Raw genomic sequence first — 24,372 nt, forward strand, 5'->3', positions numbered from 1 at the left:
CTTACTTATATCGGGGGTTTAGAGCTCGTGTAAGTATTTTTAAAATGATTGAAAATGTTTTTAGATAAAATATTTTTAGGTTTCAAAAGCACTTCAAGTGTTTTCTGCAAGAAGCATGTAAGCACTTTAACTGTTTTTCAGTATTTACTTACAGTTTTATTAAGAATTTATTCTAAAAACATTTTGACCACAAACCTCTTTCAGCCATTTTAAAAGCATTTTCAAACAAGTTCTTAATTTTCTCTGTCACTCGGTGCAAAAACCCCGAGCTCAAACCCAGTAATCCATATGGGCCTAGCTAGGGCCACATCCAACCCCACTTGCCCAAGAATCGTAGTCACATATCCTTAAATTTGTAATTTGATACCAAGGTTGGAGAATTAAATGCTTTAATCCGAACTCTTAATATCAAATTTAAGCTTAAGTGACCATCCTTGAAGGCAATATATCATTGTATACCAGGAAGTATTGAAGCAATATTCCAAACTAATCACATACTTCCACCGTTTTAACTTTTTCACACATATTCATGTACGTGAGTAACTTGGCACGTATTCTTGTACGTGAGTAACTTGAAATACTGCTGCAAGGAACTCGTCTATAAACATTGAACATCTATATTAATGTTTTCAAAATACTAGTCCAACTACGTCAAAGATTTCCAAAACTCTTGGATCCAAAAAAGCCAAGTGAAGATTTCAACAACTGAGCCACAAGAGGGTGGCAAAAATCAAAATCAGCACGCACAATTGGTTCTTCAAGGTTAGCATGCATGGCTGGTTCTTCGTACTAGGTTTAATAATAGCCATATGTAGGAGGGTTGGGCCAGAACATGTACATGTAGGCAGGAGGGACGGTTGACATTCGGTACGGTGTAGCTGCTGGTACATGTATCCGAGGACGTTTACTTTGACGTTGTTGCCGTTGAAATGTGGAGTCGGAAGCACTGGCACTGCGTTTCTTCTCGTTTTTCTCCTCTTGTTGGACGTTGGAGGCAAGAGATTTCTTCTCTGATTTCTCCTCTTGCTCGACCTTGGAGGCTGATGGTTTCTTCTCCGTTTTGCTCTCTTGTTCGACCGCGGATGCAAGAGGGGGGTTCTCTGTTTTCTCCTCTTGTTCGACCGTGGAGGCATGAGATGGGTTCTTCTCTGTTTTCTCCTCTTGTTCAACCGTGGAGGCCAGAGACGGTTTCTTCTCCGCTTTATCATCTGGTCCAACCTTGGAGGCAAGAGAGGGCTTCTTCACCTTTTTCACCTCTTGTCCCACCTTGAAGGCAATAGACAGTTTCTTCGCTTTTTTCACCAGTTTCTTCACTTTATTCACCTCTTTTCGGACCTCGGTGGCAGGAGACGGTTTCGTCTCCTCCTCGCCGACCTTGGAGGAAGGAGGGGATTTCTTCTCTTTCTGTCCGACCCTGGAGGAAGGAGAAGCTTTTCGCTCCTCTTGTCCAACCTTGGGGCAAGGAGACTGGTCCTCCTTTTCCCCCTCTTGTCCGACGTTGGAGGCAGGAGACGGTTCATTCACCTCTTGCTCGACCTTGGACACGAGAGATTGCTCACAACGTCTCCAGTTCTCCTTCATTTTTTCCAGCTCAACTATCAGCATATCGATGCCCTTGGATGGGTAATCAGACTCGAGGTTGTAATCTTGGAAGCATTGAGTCACAGCTCTTAGATCAGCTATTAAATGGTCTACAACCTCCTCCTGTGAGCAAAAGTAAGCCTTGCCGGATAAGCATTTAAATTGGATGGCTTAGATTTAGGAAGCAGATATCAGACGGTCCAAAACAGAGTGAAAGTACCTTTTCATCAAGTGATTTCTTTTTCCTCCACATTTTCCTGCAAGACTTCCTTGCACCCTCCACATATTCTTTTAGAAGCCGTACCGGGGGGAACTTTTCAGCTATCTTGAAGGTGCAAATAAGTCTAGCAGCCTCTAGAAGTTGCTTCCTCTCAATTAGCTTCTTAACAAATTCTGTTACATGTAAAACGGAATTGCGTGATCATCAAACTGTCAAGAGACGTTTCAAAAAAAAGAACTGCACTCAATGAGCAAATGCATTAACAAAGGAAATCATATTTAAGATGGAAAAGAAATAACAATCATAACTAAGCCGGAAAACACAGTTCCGTGAGAAAACACATGTTTAAACGATACTCTCATCTAGGAGAGGATAATTCCACAAACTAAATTCCGAACCAATCAAAAAACACATTTCTGCAAAAATTTACAGAGCTCCCGAAAAACATGAGCTTACAATGTAGAACAAATCCAGACGAAACCAGCCAAAAGAAATCTCTAAACAAGATTTTACTTAACTTTGTCGTGCATTTTCCTATCCCTCATCTCGTCTCATGAAGTTTATCTTCGGTTTCTAAGTCATTATCCAGCCATTTGCTAATACCCAGTAGCTCCTGGCGGCAGTGTAATACGAAATCCAAGATAACTAGGTTTAAGAACCCGAAGATAACTATTCAAGAACCCAAATATAACTAGAGCACAATATAACTATGAGTCTAATCTATGACATCTAGGACAATGTTGTTAAAAACTTTAGCCAAAATATTGCATAGTTCAGAAGAAATTAAATACCATTCCAAGAAATAAATGAGCAATAGTAAGTGGACCACAAACAGCACACTATGAAAGCCAATTTTCAAGAAATTTACCTGGGACAAAACCGAGTGTCTGGCATATTTTTAGGGCCTGCTTATGCTGATAAATCATCCCAAGAATCTTTTTGATCTCATCTTCATTTAAACGATAAAGCAATCTGTATGTAGCTAAAAACTGCAAATATCCCAAACTCTCCAATGAATTTTCAGTGTTGCCCTTCATTTTTGCTTCCCACGTGCACGCTAGCTTTATTGCATCCTCTTTCACATGAGGTCCAACATTCGGAGAGACTCTCATTAGCTCCTCCAGAAGGTCGATCGTGCTTAACATGAAAGTTTCTTCTAAAGCAACCTCTCCTCTACTCCAGTATCGAGCAAAAGATGTTTGAATCACATCCAACACAAGTTTTGCTGGGTCTGATGACATTTGAAGAGCAGCCAACATTTCTTTTTGCATTGAATGATTTTGTTTCATATGCTCAATTAAAATCCCCTGCAAAGTCCTTGCATCAATGGTGGCACTTGGTTGAAAATATGGAGAAGATAAAGTTGCTTCACTTTTGGCCAGTGAAGATTCAGGTTCCACAATTTTGACAGAGGTTATGCTGCACTCTATGCAATTACAGTAAGGTACAAAAAATGGTAGTAGATAGGTTACCGAGGGTAATTCTGAATTTAAGATTTTACTGAAAGATATTTATATCATTCTGTACCAAAATAAAAGAGATACTTATAGCATTCCGTGCCACTTGTGCTTTCAGTGAAGAGATAAGGTGCGGTGGTGGTAGCATACCAATCAGGCATAAATCTTATTTTGCATAAATGCCAAAGCATCAGATGGTATTATGCGGAAACTGGAGAAAGTGACTGCCTAAAAATATAATTTAGCATCAAGGATGAAAATCATGAAATGATATACTGATGAGCACCATGTGTTTGGCACCAGCACTGAGATCACGGCGAAATAAATCAGTAGAAAAAAACATGGACAAGAGTTGCTAGGAGCCTCTAACAACATAGTTATAAAATGACCACACAGCAACTATTACGATTTTCTGACTAGGAGACGGGATAAAGTATTTAGGAAAAATCAAATAAAAACACTTCTTTGCAGAATACAACTAGGCCTAAAAGGATCTCTTGTTTAGAGATATGCTTAAAACTCATTGCTTATTAACTTCTTAAAGTAAATGAACACTCTACGGTTGTACTCGAAAATGCATAAGTATAAAGCAAATCTACAACGCAAGAACTATAAGCATTCAATTTCCCTTTTTTCCATCTAACGCGGAAACATATTCAAATAAGGGAAAGAGAATTATACAAATTAAAATTCAGATATAAATATGAATAAAAGAAAAAAGCTTACCGGGTGCCTTATCTGAGATGCCAAGGCTCAATCCAGTAGCCTGTGCAACGTGTGCTTGCTGACCAGCCACAAGAAGAAGACTTTGAAGCTCACTCTCAGGATACGTGGAGGTCAAGTCAAATGTAGTAATAAGCAGCAAAAAACCCAGAACCTCCAACCCATTTTCTACTGCCACCGTCATTTTATCCTTCCAGTCACCTGCCAACTTTCTTGCTTCTTCCCTCACCGGAGGATTAATTTGCGGTGAGACTCTCTTTAACTCCTGTAACAAAAGAATACAACTCCTCCTAATAACGCTCACGTCAAAATCACACTCCTTATTTTCCACAACCAAACTTGAAGGGTAAAACCCTTGCATTGCATCCAAAACTAATTTGGCGGGGTCTGATGACGCTTGAAGAATCCCTGAGATTTCGGTACCCAATAAATCATGTCTCTTCAAATGCTCGTTCAGAAACAACTGCAAGTCCTTACTACTCATGTTGATGCTGGATTGGATAATTGCGGGCAAAGGAACAGAGGGATTGTTAGCAGGATTATGTTCCAATTGCTCAATCTTCACCTGAGAATTAAGGATATTAGTCTTCTTCTCCAATGCCATTTTCTTGGAACGTTCTTCAGCGGATTTACGAATAGAATCAAACTTTCTCTGCCTAAATTCAAGCGTTCTGGCCTGTAGTTCAAGTTTCCTTTCTTTAACTTGAAGTCCATTGGAGAGTGAATCCAAACGCTTTTCATGTTCAAGTATCATTTGTTGGAGTGAATCCAAATGCTTTTCTTTCAACTGAACGTTATCGAAGATATCATTAACCCTCCTATCAATCAAATGAAGTTCCTCTAGTTTCTGCTCAAATCCTTTTTCTTTCAGTTCAAGCTTCTCCAACCATCCGCAGAGTTCCCTTTCTTTATATTCAAGTTTACAGGACCACTCCTCCATTGGTTTCTTGAGCAAACAAAAATCCCTCTCTTTCAACTCCAATTCCCTAATTGCATTCTCTCTGGATTCCAGTGTATTAGAGCATTCAGCCAATGACTTCCGAATCAAACTAAGTTTCTCCTTTTTCGATTTCATCTCTTCCTCACATCCTTTGATCGATATCTCAATCAAACTGAGTTTCTCCTTTCTCAATTTCATCTTCTTGTCACATTCTTCAATCGATCTTTCCGCCCTTCTAATCTCCTCCTCTTTCAAATCATACACTTTAGTCCGCTCCTCAATCGACTCCATAATCGAATTTAACCGCCTCTCCTTCAACTCAATATCATCTCCGTACTTGCTCAACACCGTCCTGACCTCTTCCACTTCCTTCTCTTTAGCCTCAATCTCCACAGACCTCTCTTCCGCATTTTTCACAAACCAATTCAATATCTTGTTCCGCTCTTCGATACATCTATCAATTGAATCCCGCTCCCTCTCCTTCTCTCTAACCAAGCTTTCAACTTCCGAAACTTGCCTCTTTTTAACATCGATCGACAAATCAACCGATTTCAAGCGGAGCTTACCTGATTCATACTCCTTCACTTTCTCCGCAATCGACTTCTCGATTCCACGCAATTCCAAAGCTTTGGCTGCCATCTCCGAGTCGAATCTCAACTCTGACGCCTCCAGCCGCTTCCCAAGATCGTCCATCTCCTTCTCGCGGTTCTCGAGTTCTTGTAATCGGGTCCGGATCTCGCTACGGGTCGACTCGAAGTGCTCCTCGAGCTCCTTCCACTGCAGAGAAAACAGAACGACGGAGTTCGCTTCGGCATGCAAGCTCTCGTACGCTCTGCAGAGGCTGCTCTGCCTCTCCTCCGAGATTCTCAAATCCGCCTGAATCTTGTCCATTCTTTGCCCTAGTTACAAAATTTAACCGCGCGGACGCAGCCACGGTTGGTGGAAGAAGTGGCGGAGCTGGAAGAAGAAGGCGAAGAGAAACCCTAGCGCCGTGTGGAGATTTTCCCGCCTTTGTGAAGGTTCGGTTTCTTAAAACCCCTAAACAGAGTAACGAGAGCGCAGAGAAAAGAGAGCGTTTGTGTATTGTTCAACTACTGTGTTCACGTGTTATGCTTCAGAGATTACAGGAGGGACACCCAATGCATGCAATTTGCCACGTGTCCAACTATTTCGTTCGTATTGTTTTCTTTCATATTTAGGGGATGTATTCAATTGAGAATTTGAGAGATTTTTATGGAATTTAATTGATTTGTATAGATTTCATATAAAATTTTGATTCAATTCCTTCAAAATCTTATGGGAAGATGTGAGATTTGTGGATACTTAAAATACACTACGAAATCTCTCCAATTTCCTCTAATTCCTCAACTTTCTCAAATGCTTAGGGGGTGTATTCAATTGGGATTTTGAGGGATTTTAATTCTTTTAATGAATTTAGGGTATTCAATCAAGATTTTAAGTGATTCTCTGAAATTTAAGGTGTATTCAATTAGGATTTTAAGATATTTTATTAAAATCCTTAGAAATCTAGGTGTATTCAATTAGAATTTTAAAGAAATTTACAACATTCCAGGTGTATTCAATTAGAATTAGAATTTAAAGAATTTGGAAAAGTTGAGGAATTAGAGGGAACTGCTAAGATTTTGTAGTTAAGCATCTACAAATCTCACATTTCCCCATTAGATTTTGAGGAAATTAAATTAAAATTTTACATGGAATCTCTACGAATCGGTTAAATTTCATAAAAATCTATGGATAAATCCATTAAAATCTCTCAAATTCCTAATTGAATACACCTCTATTAGTCATTTAATTTTTTTGGAAAGGATATTTAGTCATTTAATTGACTGCATTTTTCCCACCACGACCATGCTAATATTTATCCTGTTGAACGGATTTAAATTTCAAAATTTGTAAATGGATAATGGATTGATAACAATCTCGAAATTTAAATAAATCTCATAATAATAATAATTTGAATATTGTTGACAAATTAAAATGTCGATTTTGTTCAACCCAACCTTAAGGATAAAAATCTTGTATTTCATATTCGCACGCTCGATAAATGAATTTTTGTCCTCTGAGCAATACGTGAAGAAAGCTCAGGGCTTATTTAAAAGTTATTTTAAAATGACTTAAAAAAATTTTGGGTGAAATTGTTTTTGATTTCCAAAATACTTCCGTTCATTTTAATCTCATTCCTAAAAACTTTTATTTTTTTAAGCAAACTAATGAAAAGAGCTTGAAAATTTTAAGTTTTAACAAAATAAAGGGTAAAGTAAATAGTATCAGAATTGATATTTTAATGTAAAAATGTGATTTTTCATTAAAATGAACAAGTACTAAAAACTTTTCGTTAAAGTTCCCATATTTTTTTTTTCTCTTAATTTGGTGTTTTAAGTTGTGGTGCACAACATGAATGCATTTCAATGATTTTTGCCGTGGAGTTTTTGTCAATCACAACTAAATCAAAGTCACATATTGTGCACGTGAGAAAGAAAGGAGTTGTTCATGTGTTAACAAAACACGTCACTTATTATTACAATGTAGTGATATTCCTCTTCACTTGTAAGTGAGAGATCTACGGGTTCAATTTCGTCAAAGACGAATTGTGGCAAAATCGAACCACATTGTTATAGCTAGTCTAGTGTGAGAAAACATTAAGACTTGTTTTGTAAGTGCTTTTAAAATAATTGAAAATGTTTTTTGTAAAAATGTTTTAAGAACTAATCCTTCGTAAAAATCCAAAATGGATCATGAAAAAACCCTTTAGGTGCTTCCTGCAAGAAGCAAATACATGGTGCTTCGCTTAATTTCACCAAAACATTTTCAGTCATTCAAAAAACACTCTAAAACGAGCAATAAGGTTGTGGATACATACAACTCCAAGTCAAGTTTGGACCCAAAAAAAAAAAAAAAAACAAAAACAACACTATCTATGCCAAAGGGTATTTACAATAGTCAGGTCAGATTATGTCGCCTCTCCTAAATAGTGGTAGTGCAACTTACAGAAGACAACGAGTTGCCAACTTATAGTGCCACCATAAAAACTAAGGGTACATTACGAGGAAGGTATCCGTAAGCAGCATTGCGAACTAGGACGGGACTTCAGAGTTACGCAGTGGTCTTTCCTAGTTAGTACGTATAGCAGGTTCATACTCGGTCTAATCACGATTCGGCATGGCTTTGAAAATTCTCCCCAGGCAACGGACCTGGCTTCCGATAGCCTGGGGTGATTAGTGGTGATGAATAGGATGTACCAGGGGAAGCAGATGTCTGATTATACATATTTCGACGTTGTTGTGGTGGTTGAATGCGGCGAGGCAAAGTGTTGGGTTGACGTTTCTTGCCTCTTCTGTGTTCTTCTGGTTCAGCCTGGGAGGGAACAGATCTTTTCTGCTCTTGTCCCTCAACAGTGGAAGCAAAAGGCTTTTCTGCCCCTTGTTCGACATTGGAGGCAAGAGGTTTGATGTGCTCTCGTCCCTCAACTCTAGGGGAAGGAGACTTTTTCTGCTCCCGTCCCTCAACTTCGGAGGCAGGAGACTGTTTCTGCTCTTGTCCCTCAACCTTGGAGACTCGAGAATTTTTCTTCCCTTGTTGTTCAACCTTGGAGGGAGGAGATGTCATTTGGCGTCTGCGATTCTTCTTCATGTTTTCCAGAAGAGCTATTCGTGTTTCAATGAACCTGGAAGGGTACTCGGACTCGAGGTTGCAATCTTTGATACATTGAATCACAACTCTAAGAGCAGCAATCTGGTCGTTTACACACTTATCCTGTGAACAAAGGTAAAAAGTATGAGTCAGTAAATGTATATTTACATTGAAGATATCGGATGTCGAAAGAAAATACAATGGTTACCCTTTCAGAAAATAATTTATGTCTCTTGCTCATTTGAATGCACAACAACTTCGCATTCTCCACAAATTCTTCCAAGAGTGGTGCTGGCGGGAACTTCTCAATTAACTTAAACGGGCAAATCAATCGAACGGCCTCAATTAGTTGCTTCTTTTCAATAAGACCCCGAATGATTTCTGTTGCATATAAAACAGAATTGCAGGATTTATCAAAACTGCTCCAAAGAAGTTTCAAGACGAAAATATCATAGTAGTGCCACCCAAACATAAAGAAGGTAACGTTGACAAATGCATTAACAAGAGGAAAAAAATTTAAGATGGAAAAAGATGCAAGTTAAAGCAGAATCAAAATTATGCAAGGAAAACACAAAATACCAGTGAGCAAGAACACCAACTCAGGAACTCTAAATCGTAAGAGAGGATAATTGTTCCCATATAGATATCAAATTAATGAAAATATACACGTCGGGGGAATTAACTGAGGCCAAAAAGATCATTATGTAGATAATCTCTTCATAGCTTAACTTTATTGTACATTTACCCATCTCATATGACGTACTTACTGTTGGTTTCTTAATCCCAGGAGCGGCTTCTCTCCTAATCTATCTTCTCCTAACCCACCTAAACTTTAAACCTCATCATACAGGTGTCATATTAAGATCCTGTGGCTCCGAACAATTTTAAGTTTTTGTTTCATTTTTTTTCCATTTAAAACATATAAGCAATATACCCAATTAGGGAAAGAAAAGAATAATGCGAAAACTAGGAATGACAAAGAAATAAAAACTGAGAAGTCGAATTGTCAACCGAAAATTGCATACTAATTTTCATTGCTGTTTTCAAAAACCCTGGCAACTGTTAGTAAATTGTGAAACTATTATTTGTTGAGTGGAAGAAAAAGATTGAGCAACTTGGAATCCCTTTGTTTTGAGAACAAGCATCATCATACTCCGGAAATTTGTAACCCTGCACTTTTCACAAAAGGATTTGAATAGAAACAGAAAACTACCTATCAGATTAATCCACCAAGATTGCAAAATTTATCAGCAAATCAAACAGCTACCGGTCCAACATGTGTCTCTCAATAAAACCGTCTTTCGAGCTTGTAATTGCAGCATTCTTTTCAAAATTATGACCTACGTCCTACTTTCCAATAAAAAAAAGGGCTAGAGAGTAGGATGGGGTCTAATATCTTGAGGAAGAAAGATTATAGAAGGTTGAGAAAGCTTCACTCTTGACATTGAAGAACAGGGATGAACAGATGAAGTTCTTTCATGTGTAAGAGAAAATTTCTCATTCTTATTCTTTTTATCAACGTATTTTCTTCTCTCTCTAATATTGCTATCAATTTTGTGTATGTTTCAATTGGAAAGAAATAAGAAAGACTGAAAAAAGTTTTAATCCACGATTTTGTATTTCACACATTGCATGGTGATATTAAAAGCTTAGTTTGGTTACGAGAGAATGGATTAGGAATTTAGGACAGAAGCCGCTACCATCTCAATCATCTATAAAGCGTTAAATAACACCCAAGCCATCAGCTCCTTCAGGCAGTATAAAACCAACAAAAAGTAACTATCACACTAAGGGGCACAAAAATGGCATCTGGGACACTTATAGTGACTGATACCTATGGCCAAATTTGGGGAATTTTTAAAGAGAATTTAAATAGCATGCCGATAAACTAATTTGAGTAACTACCACACAGAGAAATTAATTTAATAAACTTACCAGGGATCTTATCAGCTAAACCAAGCGTCTGACATATTTCTAGCGCCTGCTTCTGCTGAGAAATCCTTCCAAGCAACACTAAAGTCTCTCTATTAAACACGGAAAGCAGTCCATATGTAGCTATGAACTGCAAAAAACCCAAAAGCTCGAGGGGTTGGGTACTGGCACCAATTTTCAATTTCCAATTGATTGCTAGCTTTAGAGCATCTTTGTTAACATGATGTCCAACATGCGGTTTAATTCTCATCAGCATGTTGAGTAGTGAAATGTAATTTGCCATGACAATTTCTTTAAAACCAGCATCCTCTATTTTGGAGTATTTATCAAAAGAAGTTTGCATCACATCCATCACAAACTTTTCTGGTTCTGGTTCTGATGACGATTGAAAAGCAGCCCAAGTTTCGGTCTGTGTCAAACGATCCCTACTGAAAAGCTCATTTAAAAACCCCTGCAAATGAGTAGCACTAGCATCTCTGGTGGCAGTTAGCTGAAGATTCGGAGAAGAACGAGTTTCTGCATTTTTTGCCGGTAAAGATTCTGGGGCCTCAATTTTGGCTGTGGTACGAAACAAGAAAATGCAGTGGGCAGGTTAGAGAGTGAATAGTTCCAAATGTAACATATCAAATGTATCCAGAGCATTGTGTCCTGTCGTGCTTTGAGTCAAATGGTAAGGTGTGGTGTGGGTGTGGTGGTCATAAGCTATCACTTCAGAATCCTATCAAAGCAAAATGTACTTGTTTTGCAAACTTGCAAGCATAAGATGGTATTATGGGGAAATTGGAGATAACGATGGCCTAAAAGACCAATTCGGAAGTATATGTAAAATGTGCAATAAGAGGATCTAAGATGAAATGGCATCAAAAGAAGATGAGATAAATGAGAAGAAAACTTGACGCATGCTATAAACGACCAATTATGAAGTTCATGAAAAAAATTGCAATAAGATTAATTTCCCAAAAAAAAAAAAAAAAAAAAAAACTATTTTGGAATAAAATCTAAGATGAAATGGTAAAAGAAGAGATTCTTCTGAGATAAGAGAAGAGAACTAGATACACTACGTAATTGCAAGATAATCTGTCATCTTTGCAAAATATGACAACCGTTGCAAAAATTTCTCAAGGGACTAGTAAACAATCCTGCTCTAAACTGCAGACACTCTAAGGCATGTCGAATAGGAAAATTTTCCATTCTTAATCGGAAGAGATAAGTTTCCTTAGTGAAAAATTCATCTTCTATGGACAACAAACGAGCCCTTAAAAGGCATCGTTGCTGCTGATATACAGTTCTACTTATTGACTGAACAAGGGTGAGAAACATAATAGGAACATTCGACTTTTCAAAGTAAATCAGGAAACCATTCATATATGTATGCAATAAAATAAAGAGACAACACAAGCAAATTAGAAATTTAGATATAAATATGAACAAGCAAAAAGATTTTACCAGGTGCCTCACCAGTCATACCAAAAGCCCAGGATAATTCAGTTGTGTGTTCATCCTTAGCAACAATCGCACAAAGACTTTGAAGCTCCTTCGCATCATAAAACGAGGTGATTCCATATGTACTAACAAGCCGCAGAAAACCCAAAACCTCCAAGCAATTGTCCGTCCTCATTTTAACCTTCCAATCACCTGCCAACTTAATTGCTTCCTCTCTCACCTCAGGGTTAATTTGGGGGGAGACACTCTTTAAATTCTCCAACAAAAGGCTACAAGTCATCCTAGTAATGCGTAAATCAAAATCACACTCGCTTTTGTCCGCACTTGAATTTGCATGGTAAAAACCTTGCATAGCATCCAAAACTAATTTTGCCGGGTCTGGTGACGCCTGAAGAGCAGCTGAGATTTCACTACCCAATAGAACATATGTCTTCAAATGCTCATTTATGAACAACAGCAAGCCTCTACCATCCATATTGACGCTGGACTGGTTACTTGAGGTAGAAGGAACAACAACATTGTTGGCAGGGATATGTTCAAATTGCTCAATTTTCACATGAGAAAGAAGAATACTAGTATTCTCTTTCGATTTCAGGTTTTGGGTGCGTTCCTCAGAGAATTTTTTTATCGAATCAAATCCTTTCTGCTTCAGTTCAAGCTCTTTGGTCTGATCTTCAAGTTGCCTCTCTTTCAATTCCAAGTTTTTGGCGCGTTCTTCAGTGGATTTTTTTATCAAATCAAGTTCTTTCTGCTTCAATTCGAGCTCTTCGTCAAGGTCTTGAAGTCGGTTCTCTTTCTGTTTAAGTACCTGCGAGACAGATTCCAAACACCTTTCGCCTTCCTTCAACTTTTGGAGTTCCCCAGCTTTTAACTCGACAATTCTCTCTCCCAATCTAACTTCCATCTCTTTAAACTCAAGCTTACAGGACCACTCCTCCAATGATTTCTCACGCAAGCACAAATCTTTATCCTTTTTCGAGTCTATTTCCCTAATCTTTTTCTCTCTTGATTCCAGCGCATTCGAGCACTCCACTAATGACTTATCAATGACAACAAGTTTCTCCTTTTTCAGCTTCAACTCCTTGTCACATTCTTCAACCGCCCTTTCCGCCTCCGTAATCAGCTTCTCTCTCCATTTCAACTCTTTGTCGCACTGTTCAACCGCCCTTTGCGCCTCCTTAATTCTCTCTTCTTTAAAACCCAGCTGCTCCTCCTGGACCTTCATCAACTCTTCCGCCCCCATAATCTGCTCCCCTATCGAATTGAACTCCTCCTTGCGCTTCTCAATCAACCCCCTAATCTCATTCAACTCCCTCTTCTTCAACTCAATCTCTTCGACACACTTCTCCAACGCCTCTTCAAACCCCCTCGCTTCCTCCGCCTTCACCTCAGCCAATTTCGACTTCTCCTCCGCCACCTTCAACTTCTCCTCCACCCTTCTCTCAACCCAATCCAATTTTTTCTGCCTCCGCTCAACCCGCCTCTCAATCGAATCGCACTCCCTCTTCTTCTCCACAACAAAACCCTCAGCCTCCATCAATCTCGTCTCTTGCACCACAACCTCATTGCTACATTCCTGAATCAATGACTGGAGAGAGTGCAAGTGGTTCTTATTCTGTATAACATCCTCAACCTTCTCGTCGATCAGCCTCTGAAGCCCCCCCAACTCGTCCGCTTTCGATTCGATTTCAGAGTTGAACTTCATCTCCTTCGCCTCCAACTCCCCGTACCGCACCTGGACCGCCGTCTCGCGACGGGCGAGTTCCCGGAGTTGCAACTCGAGCGAGTACCGAGTCGACTCGAAGTGCTCCTCCAGATCCTTCCATTGCACGGCGAAGATAATAAGCGCAGTCGCCTGCGCGTGTACGCACTCGTACGCCTTGCTCAGACTCCTCTGCTTCGTCTCCGCCTCCTTCAGTTCCGCCTGTATCTTCTCCATTGTCTCCGCCGCCGCATAAACCCCAGGTGAAACGTCGTCGTCGTGCCGGAGAAGCCAAGAAAAACAAGAAAAAGAGAAGATGGTAGTGCTCGGAAACCCTGGTTAAAGCAAGACTGCTTGCCGTTTCACACGGTAGCCGGAAGGGGTAGTGGACTAGTGGAGTGAGTGGAGTAGTGGAGACAGCGGTGGGGCCACGAAAGCATACAGGACGCCACGTGTGCGAATCTGGATGCTTGAATCCTTGGGCCCAATTGAATGGAATTGCTTTACTGTTTGACTTTAGGACCCTGGACCTGGACGACAATTATTGGATTGTGATACCGTGGATGTTAAACTGCCGCAAATTCGTCTGCGATGGTAATTTCGTAAATTTACTCTACTAAATATCTTCTCTTTCCTCTCTGACCCCGCCATATTGTCTTTTTCTCGTCGGCCCACCATCTCTCTTTTTGAGGCTTCATAAAATTTTCACATTTTAACCGTTTTATCGTATATCTTGCAATTATTTTTCGTTAATTACTATTTATGTTTAATATTAAATACAAAATTAAAAATAATTTCTAACGCAAGATATACAATAAACTGTTAGGATGTGAGGATCCTTAGTATTCTCATAATTTGGATCCAATTGGGATCCAAATCCCATCGTCTTATCCCCATCATCTTTTCCTCACCGACCCAACCATCTTAATCATGGTCTTTTTCATTTTTTTAAACAAACGATATTATGTACATGAAAAAAGAAGAGATGAGCTTAACTTCATAATAATTTATTAATAATGTAGTTCAAATTCGATTTTAGCAAAAATAAAACCCAAGACAAAAGAATACCACGATGGTGGTTTTTGTTGTTCCCGCGAAGCAAAGATCATTCGCTTGGCCAATGAAGCGGGCCAACCTCTTTTTGGCTCTCCACTATACTGCGTAGCCATTGACTCGAGTTTCACAAATCAACGAAAAGAAAAAATTATTCCTACGAGGAGATCTCTTTTGGTTGCCATTTCCCTTTCAATCGAGGTCATCCCCTTTTTCATCCTCCCCACCTTTCGGTGGCTTAAGGCGTAGGAAAAAGATTCACCATAAGGAGAAAGATTTTAAGTAATTCGATCAAACCGATCGGGAATCTCATCGTACGAAGTGGCTCTTCTCATTTTTATATTCCTTTAAATTTTCTTTTTCTCCTAACCCAATCATATTCTAACTTTTTTTTTATGAAAATTTGTATGTATGTATTTTTTAATTTGCATTTTGTTTTTTTTCTGATTTTCTAAATCAGTATAATCTTTTTTTAAGTATAAACACACTTATTTATATGTTGTATAATAAATTTACTAAAAAAAATAAAAATTTTCCTACCTGACTAGCGCCTTTTGAAGCCTTGCAGCACGAGTCATTAAACCCATTCAATGTCGGTTGATCTTTAAAGTATGATGGTTTGGTTTGTTGGCATCTAATAGCCTATTTTTTTTTTTTTTTTTTTTTTTTTTAAGAAATTGGTGTCAAATAGTTGAACAATAGTTTTCCGTGTTGTCAAGTAGCTTAACGATAAAAATAGGTGTCAAGGTTGATCAATCGGGTGATTTAGTAACAAGGTACAAGTAAATATTGTGGGCTCAACGTTCTATATTAGGAGTTAAGGATAAATACAATTCATGTTTCTCAACATTCTCCTCACCCTCACAACACTAGTAAGTACAATCTTGTGATTTCCCCGAGATGAATCTTCTCAGTTTGAAGGTTACAACTAAATTCTGAAATCGCGGTAAAAATTCTTGTACACGAGAGAAGGAGAAGGATTACAAATCTCAATAGGCCGACGAAGTAAACCCCAACTTTTTTCTGAAAGTTCCTTGGAGAAGCGTTCGTCAGGGCTTTATACGAACCACGAATGAACCTGTTCAACAATTTCAGCAGAAAGAATCAATTGCTATTGCAATAAGGATGCCGGAAAACCAAGCAACGATAATCTTTTAGATCTCAAGCCAACTTGCCAGCTACAGTTCATTTATGAATGATGGCAACCGTATATATATGAGATAACGAGGATGAATGGAATATTTGTCGAGAATGTCGTGAGATCATGTCAGATTCAGTATTTCAGTGCATGAAATAATAATGAGACAGATACCCATGTATGAAAATAAACACAGATACGCATGTAAGGAAATAAACAGATTCTTATCGGTGTCAAATTGCAATGAAGGAGCAAGCTGCATGCACAACAAAGTAAAATGCTTCACCCCTTGCCGTTTAATTTATAAAAAATTTGAGTCAGGAAGAGGTTGAGGCTTTTGATGCTATATAGGATAAAACAAGTTGGAATGACGAGCTATTGGATCAACTGATGGCATTTATATTCCAAGTGATAGGTAGTCAAAGTGAAACCCATGATCCACCAAGTATTCATTCTAGGAAACAGATACCTGAGCCCACGAGAAGAAAATACAGGGTTCGAAGGTGATACTATCCGGGCAGATTATGATTGACTTTGTCACATTTATCCAGGAAATATGGAATTCTAAGCATGGCTGGACAACAAAAATTCCCAAGAATTGTCCTCTTACCGATTACTACACTTCAATGTAATATACTGCTCTAACTAAACATGAACCACCTCAAATATGCCGAAAAACATTAAAGCACTAGCATAGGTGAGAATCATCTCATGACTAGTGAGATACAGACAGACAGTTATTCAGTAGCCCAAAATATCGTAACTCACTTTTGGTAAGATTACTAAGAGGATATAGGCAGATAACACTGCAAAGTGATGCTTAACGTATAAGTGGATTGTGGAGGGTATAGATTCTATATAATGATCTACTCCAAAAACAATGAATTATCACAGGTATATCAAATTTTCTAACTTTACATGTTTAGGAGCATATATTTGTTAAAAACAATGTCATATACAGTGTTGGCACAGAAAATGTACTCATAATTCTAAAGCACTAAACAGAGAACTACTTACACGCAGGAAGGTGGGATGTGTCGGCAGAAACAGCACAAGCAATCCCCAAGTTATGAAGAGCACCCTTTATGACTCCACATGAGAAATGGAGATGCATGTTTGGTTCTTCTGCTGCCTTGTTTTCAGCCGCCTCGGCATTTTCTTGAGACAAGTCACCATTTTCGGAAGGATCGAGTGACATGCGTGAAACCCAACGAAACCGATTATCTTGCAATACAAAAGTACCCTACAACACAAACGAAAACCATCTTAGCCTTTATCAAATTCACACATTGACAAAGAACCCCAATTCAACTCGATTCTACACAAATTACCCTATGATTGGTCTTTAAGTTGTCAATCTGCTTCTTGAAGAGCTCGGACCAAAAGTCCTTGCAGACGAACTTAATTGCATCCAGATGATCAGTAAACCGAGGCCGCTCCATCGTGTACCTAACAAGTGAAATTTATCCATAATCACACTCCTATTCCTACAATTTACAATGAGCACTATTTTGTTAACTTTAAATTATAAGTAGACCTAGAATAGCATAGGATTCAATGCCACACACATATGCTTTACTTTCCCACATTTTCTCAGCAACCAAACACTCTAACAAATCATTACAAACGAAAAAAGAGAAAAAATTTCGAAATCAAACACTTCGAATTACTATTCCACATTTTCTCAGCAACCAAACACTCTCCCAAATCATTACAAACGGAAAAAAGAGAACAAATTACGAGATCAAACACTTCGAAAATAGGCATTTCAGATCTAAAAACCCAAAAATCTGTGAGATCAAACAAATCCAATTCAATTACAATGAAATAAAGGAAAGAACAAGAGAGGGCAGGGTGGTTAGGATATAGGCGGGGAAGTGTACCGCTCGGAGAGCTGGTGGCCGACCTGGTAGCCAATAGCGTCGATCCTACTGGCGGCGAGCTCGGGCTTGTTGGCGTATAACCGATTGCAGTACATAGAGACCATCTCTGTCAGTAGACTATCCACGCAGCTCTCTGAGACCTCTCTCCCCATCTCTCTCTCTCTCTCTCTCTCTCTCTCTCTCTCTCTCTCTCTCGCGCTCTCTCTGTATTTTCTGAGATTTTCTTTGTAAATTGATTTTTTTCATAAAAAAAAAACAAACAAAGAAAATAGATTCTGAGAGTGGATTATTGGGCTTATAGAATATGGGCTTGGTGTGGGTATGGAAGAATTGGCCCATTGGGTGATCATAAAGCATTACATCGTCTCATAAAATAAAACTTAAAATATAAGCGTTAAACCTCCATTCCTAAATCATCTCCAACTATTGAATTAAAATAAGCTTTGGAGAGAAAATAATATCTTTTGGCTAAACTCCCTAGAAATTAAGTCTAGTTTAAATTATTCTACACCCACCAAATTGTTATATTTCAAACTTTTTTTTTGTTTTTACTTATAATCCGACAGTTGTGATCAAATTTAACGGTAAAACAATTACAGCCCAAAATCAAATCTAATGTCTAAAATAATTTTTTTAAAATCAAAATTCACTTTATTTATCAAAATTTAAATATTTTAAGATTAAAATGTTCATGAAGATAAATTAGGATAATCTACATAAATTTTATTTTCAAAAAATTTACCAAAAAAAATTAGGCTAAAATCATCATTTAATAATCTTGGGCAAAAATTTTAAGTCATAACTATTGAAGAAGAAAAGCAGTTTATCGGTTATGACTTAAATTTTTAAGCTTTATTCCTAAGAGCAAGTCCACCCCTAAAAAATGCGCTGGCACCTAACCCATTTAATCCACTCAGTGAACTGTGATAGACCCCGTGAATAGTTAAATTGGTCAAATGCATCTCAACCCCTAAAACTACATAGCCTAGTCAAATTTATTAAAATATTATTAATTTTTATTATAAAATAATAATTCAACCTTTAATTTCTGACTTTTTAATAAAATAATAATATTTTTATTAAAATATTTTTAATTTCTGCATCTCCACCCTTCTTCCTCGTCGCTACCGTCGTCCACCCCTCCACTTCCCTTCCATTCCCACCGTCGCCTCCAAACCACCTCATCTCATCCTCTGACGTCGTCGCCATCCTGTCCTTCAAATCCCAAGCCGACCTCAACATCAAGCTCCTCTACACCCTCAACGAGCGCTTTGACTACTGCCAATGGTAGGGCATCAAGTGCACCCAGGGCCGCGTCGTCCGCTTCGTCCTCCCGTCCTTCTCTCTCCGACACCACGTTGGCGTCAAATGGGTTGTTCCATGGGTCTGTCAATTATGGGCTGGCCTATGGCCTGTTAGGCTGGGGTGGAGCAAAAAAAAGGGGAGGCCGGCCCATTTTTCAAGCTGGGTGTCAGCCTATCAGGTTGGGGTGGAATTGCTCTAAAGGTTAGAAATAGTCTAATTGTGAAGAAAAATAAAAATATTTTATAAACACTCATTTTTATTTTAGCATCCTGTTAATTTATGTTATATTTTTTTTTAAAAAATTATGCACTTTATTTTTCTTCTTTAGTCACATTTCTTTCCATTGATTTTTCTTTTACATTATTCAATTCAAAATACAGGGAAAGAAAAATGGGGCATGAAATTATTTTCTTGTTTTCATGTTCATATTTTTTTAAGTAATTGTTTTTTTCAGATTTGTTATGTGCACTTGTGGATGGATATCATTTTCTTTATGAACTGAACTCAATTTTGGGGAAAATGCCAATGGGAACATGTGATATATACTTGATTAATTCGTTTATTTTTTTTTTTATAAGCATTTTATTATTGCCTTATCATTATGTTAGTTGGCAATATATATAAAAAAATCGATTTTGGTAATTTTGTCTTTATACCAAACCCAAAATTAAGATCTAGTGAAACTACCACGGGGTGGATCAATGGTTCAGTACGAATTTCAGGCTCATATTTTGCACGGCATGTTCTAGATTCGATTCTTGTCACTGGTAAATCGTATGATAGTAGCTAGAGGAAGGCTAAAATGCAGTTATGAGTTTTCTCGGCTCTCGAAAAGATAAATTGTCATGGTGAACCCCTTTTATAAAAAAAAAAAGAAAAAGAAAAAAAAAAAACGAAGATAGATTGTTTATGATTACGGTCCTTGTAACGTGCATGAAGTCCTACATTCCTGCTCCAAACTTTTTATTTTAATGCGCGGGAGAAAGCAACAAGCCGACAGCTAATTGTAGGTTTTGGATGATACTAGCAAGCGACTCTTTTTTCTTTTTTCTTTTTTTTTTTTTTTTTTTTTGTGACATTTTGATTGAGAGCAATCAAACTAGCAAACTCTCTCCTAAAGAGAGAAATCAAACGAAATTCTAAGATAAATTTTGGAAATTATTTAAACAGAAACAAAATAAAAAAATAAAATTATGTAGCCGCTCCACATCCTTTGAACATCCGAAAGCCATATCACATGATTCACACATATAATAGAAAATATCGTGTTGGTGAATCATGATGAACATAAAATTGATTATTTAATAATTTCATATACCTAATATCACTGCCCAGCTACTACACACACACACACACGCATCATGATGAACATAAAATTAATTATTTAATAATTTCATATACCTAATATCACTGCCCAGCTACCACACACACACACACACACACACACACACATATACATACATACATATATATATATATATATATATATATATATCTATCTATCTCAACTCCATGCATCCTCATTCGGCTCACTTAAAAGGTTAAACTCACTCACATTCGCACACACCACGTTAGTGACGATCAGTCGAAACTCAAGTATGGGATCGGGTTCCGAAACAGCGTCTCTAAAAATTCCTATCATTGATTTCACAAATAGTGGCAGTGGCACCACGCCAGACCAAGTAAGACATGCACTTGAAGAGTACGGTTGTTTCGTGGCGGCGTATGACAGAGTTCCGGCTCAACTTGTTGACAAGGTAATGGCCCAGTCTAAGGATCTGTTTGATCTGCCCACAGAAACCAAACTTAGCCACACTGGCGACGACGTACTCCGTGGATATATTGGACCAAGTCCTAGGCTTCCTTACTCCGAGACCTTTGCGATTAGTCATGCTACAAGCTTCCAAGATGTGCAGAATTTCATGAACCTCGTGTGGCCTGCTGGCAAAGATAACTTCTGGTAATATTAATCAAATTAATATATTATCGTTCGTGTTAATTTCTTATCACATATTTTGCAGACATTTGCGTGGAACATGTGTGTGTGTGTGTGTATAATTTTTTTGGTTCGTTCGCGTATATGTGACATAATATGGTTCTGAATTTGCTTGACTTCTATCTTCGGTTTAATTATTATTTTTTTAATAAATGTTTGTTATATATGCATGTACATGTGCAGTGAAACTACTCACAGTTATGTGAAGTTGATAGAAGAGTTGGGTGAACGGGTGATGCGATTGTTGTTCGAAAGCTATGGTGTTGCAGCGAAGCACTATGAGTCCTTTGCTGCTTTCAATGACCACGTTTTTCGATTAATCAAGTATAGAGAAATGAAAGACATCGACATCACTGGTACTAGTGTTTGGTTTCCAAACCATAGCGACGCAAGCTTCATATCAATACTTTTCCAGCACCAAATTGGCGGTTTAGAAATCAAATCCAAGGATGGAACCTTTGTGGGTATTGACGCCTCACCTGGCCACTTCATAGTCTTCGCAGGAGACATGTTGCAGGTAAGTATGAGTTAATTGAAGGATAATGTTATGGAGACCAAATTTGTAAATCAAATGATGTGTGATGTGTCATCAATAAAAAATAAGTACATTAATCAATACTTAAGCAATAATCTAATTATCAACATCCACATTATTTGGTTTACAAAACTTGGTGTAGAAATTTAGTCTCCCTAGCATTATAAAGGTCAAATTAGATATTTCTTTAAAGGGGTGAGATATCCACACACTCCTTTTTACTTCTCATACATCCTTCTAATTTTCGGCTGTCGGATCAGATGGATTGAAGAGTATCAAATAACAGAAATTAAAAGGGGTGTGTGAGAAGTAAAAAGGGATGTGTGGATAACACCCCAAATGAAAAAGACTAACGCTACACTTAACCATTTTTCATATCATATTTGTATAATCTCTCTAATAAAAGTATGGCACACCAACATATGTGAGTTTCATCTCTATTAGAAATATGATATTAATGTGATATGAAAAATGTAGTAAGAGTAATATTTTTGAATGAAAAATGACCTATGTGGATGATATCATTATGATATCCATGTAAGCAATAGCTTAGCTCACAAGAACATCCTCTAAAAAAGGAGAAGCATTTATATGGAATAGGTTCACCACCATATAGTGTCCATGTCCAATAACATTGTCGTATGCAAGTTTTTATCCACTTGGCAATGTATGATTGGGTCGGAACTTTATGTGGCAGTGAATCCATTCCGTGTATGTTGCTCTCTAAAAACTGAGTACCAACTAACTTGATCGGTGTGATTGCAAAATATAATTAAAAAAATAAAAAAGACAATTTACAGATTAATTAAAAGGACTGATGGTGAACAATTGGTAACTTTAAAGTTGCTTAAAGTTTTTTTGCAGACTTCTTCTTCTTCTTCTTCTTTTTTTTTTTTTTTTTTTCTTTCTTACGTATGATATTAGTTATACTAAAGATAAAAAGAGTAGACTAAACCTTATAATAAACTAACAATAATATGACTCAAATTTGCATTTTGCAAACTTCTAAAAGATGGAGCAAACTCGTATATATACACTCCTAAACCATGCCCCGCCTTCACACTTCAACATCCTAAATCATGAGTATTAAAACTTATAGCGTATATTATTCATTAATTAATTATAAATGATTGATTAATTTGTTAATAATCAGATTTGGAGTAACCAGAGAATAAAAGCTTGCAACCATCGCGTCAGGATTTGGGACGTGAATGTGGAAAGGTGCTCAGTGGGAATTTTCATATTCAACAGGGGAACAATACAACCACCAGAAGAAGTAACCGATGAGAACCACCCATTGTGCTACAAGCCATGTGATGGTCTTGGCTATATTACTTTTGCTTTCTCCAACCTGGATATGACCGGTCGTATCAAGGCCTACTGTGGTATCTGATACTAATACCACCATGAAATGATATTTATACATGTATTTTCTCCCATGATTAGTAAATAAGAGTTGTGCATGCCTAGAGATATGTGGTACAATTGATATTTTATGCCCCACCCTGAACGGACGGGTAACAAATCACCGTGTGTAATCAAGATATCTTGGATTCAATAAATGAGACTAATTAATTTGTGTATCATATATTTCTTTGTTGAATGATACTTCTATCTGCGCTATAATTGTTCCTTGGTCCTAATTTAGATAATAATAAAGGAAATGTATGATTCTAATTATAATATTTGTATAATAAATAAACATTAATCACAATTGGATGGACATAAGTTTTGTACTTCTTTAATTATCTTGTAAATTAAGGGCTAACTTCCATAAATGATAGATGTGACATCCCACATCGCCCAGAGGAGTGATCCTTATATGTATATTCTCATCCCTACCTAGCACGAGGCCTTTTGGGAGCTCACTGGCTTCGGATTCCGTAGGAACTCCGAAGTTAAGCGAGAAGGAGGCTAGAGCAATCCCATGATGGGTGACCCACTGGGAAGTTGCTCGTGAGTTCCCAAAAACAAAACCGTGAGGGAATGGTAAGCCCAAAGCGGACAATATCGTGCTACGGTGGTGGAGCGGGCCCGGAAAGTGATACGCCCCGGGTCGGGATGTGACAATAGAGGGTTGGGAAGAAAATAGATCTTAAGGGTAAAGTTGAAAACATAAGCCAACATTTTTTTAATTTTCTATCCATTTAAACATAATTAACTACATGTGGTTCATGCCACTTAGTATTACGAGTTAATAGTACTCTTCTCTACTTGTAAGTGAGAGGTTTTAGATTTGATTTTCATTAAAGGCGAATTTGAACCACATTATTGCTAACTCATTGTGAGATTTAGCCCACTCGGCTACCCTCTTTGTGTAAATAATATCATTTGTTAAAAAAATAATAATAATAAAAATAAAAAACTACACGTGGTTGGTTTGAATTCAGTACTTATAAAAGAAACACAACCATAAATGCATTTATTAAAAACAATAAAAGAGCAATATCGCTTGTTTAAAAAATAAAATAATGATGAATACTTTTATTTAATTTGTTTTCGTTGAGAAGTAATAATTAATCAAAAAATAAATTGAGAGACACAACAAAAAGCTAGTGTGTTCTAATAAATTAACATTTAGTTGCACTACAAGTAATGTAAGCAAAGGTTAGTGCTTCTTTGTCACCATTTAAAGAATAGTTTGCATTGTTTACTTTTTTAGTCACCACAACATCAAAGTAGTGTGGTTTGGTCCTTGGGCCGCCAGCATCAGTGACAATTGCAGCGCAACTCTTGAACTATCATACATTATTTTTGCTAAATAAAACAAATAGTAAGTCTAGTGATAATATTCTATATTAATCATCACGGGA

At 37.6% G+C, this 24,372-nt stretch overlaps 4 protein-coding genes across 6 annotated transcripts; 1 reads left to right on the plus strand and 3 right to left on the minus strand.

The window, feature by feature from the left end:
- Positions 1 to 597: 597 nt before the first annotated feature.
- LOC137721910 (uncharacterized) lies at positions 598 to 7,687 on the minus strand. Its single transcript, XM_088693057.1, has 4 exons — positions 3,985 to 7,687; positions 2,670 to 3,227; positions 1,802 to 1,974; positions 598 to 1,704 (listed from the first exon to the last, which is right to left on the minus strand). Exons 1-4 carry the CDS (start codon positions 5,810 to 5,812, stop codon positions 796 to 798), a joined length of 3,468 nt encoding a protein of 1,155 aa, XP_088549183.1. The 5' UTR covers positions 5,813 to 7,687; the 3' UTR covers positions 598 to 795.
- A 47-nt stretch (positions 7,688 to 7,734) lies between these two features.
- Positions 7,735 to 14,033, minus strand: LOC137722955 (uncharacterized). Of its 3 annotated transcripts, none has more exons than XM_068462090.2 (4): positions 11,963 to 14,033; positions 10,508 to 11,062; positions 8,781 to 8,953; positions 7,735 to 8,695 (listed from the first exon to the last, which is right to left on the minus strand). In XM_068462090.2, the coding sequence occupies exons 1-4, from the start codon at positions 13,884 to 13,886 to the stop codon at positions 8,090 to 8,092; spliced, it is 3,258 nt and encodes a 1,085-aa protein (XP_068318191.2). In that variant the 5' UTR covers positions 13,887 to 14,033; the 3' UTR covers positions 7,735 to 8,089. The 3 variants fall into 3 exon arrangements, with proteins under 3 accessions (XP_068318191.2, XP_088549181.1, XP_068318190.2); XM_088693055.1 differs by having other exon boundaries at positions 11,972 to 14,024; XM_068462089.2 differs by having other exon boundaries at positions 11,951 to 14,024.
- Positions 14,034 to 15,491: 1,458 nt separating this feature from the next.
- On the minus strand, positions 15,492 to 17,992 carry LOC137722956 (uncharacterized). Its single transcript, XM_068462091.2, has 4 exons — positions 17,724 to 17,992; positions 17,172 to 17,289; positions 16,858 to 17,083; positions 15,492 to 15,780 (listed from the first exon to the last, which is right to left on the minus strand). Exons 1-4 carry the CDS (start codon positions 17,873 to 17,875, stop codon positions 15,752 to 15,754), a joined length of 525 nt encoding a protein of 174 aa, XP_068318192.2. The 5' UTR covers positions 17,876 to 17,992; the 3' UTR covers positions 15,492 to 15,751.
- Positions 17,993 to 20,525: 2,533 nt separating this feature from the next.
- LOC137721852 (deoxypodophyllotoxin synthase-like) lies at positions 20,526 to 23,143 on the plus strand. The gene is made up of 3 exons (XM_068460877.2): positions 20,526 to 20,988; positions 21,208 to 21,541; positions 22,713 to 23,143. The coding sequence occupies exons 1-3, from the start codon at positions 20,627 to 20,629 to the stop codon at positions 22,950 to 22,952; spliced, it is 936 nt and encodes a 311-aa protein (XP_068316978.1). The 5' UTR covers positions 20,526 to 20,626; the 3' UTR covers positions 22,953 to 23,143.
- Positions 23,144 to 24,372: the final 1,229 nt, after the last annotated feature.

The sequence above is a fragment of the Pyrus communis genome, chromosome 4, assembly GCF_041283825.1.
Source record: "Pyrus communis isolate YQ-2024b chromosome 4, ASM4128382v1, whole genome shotgun sequence".
In the NCBI taxonomy this organism is placed as follows: Eukaryota; Viridiplantae; Streptophyta; class Magnoliopsida; order Rosales; family Rosaceae; genus Pyrus; species Pyrus communis.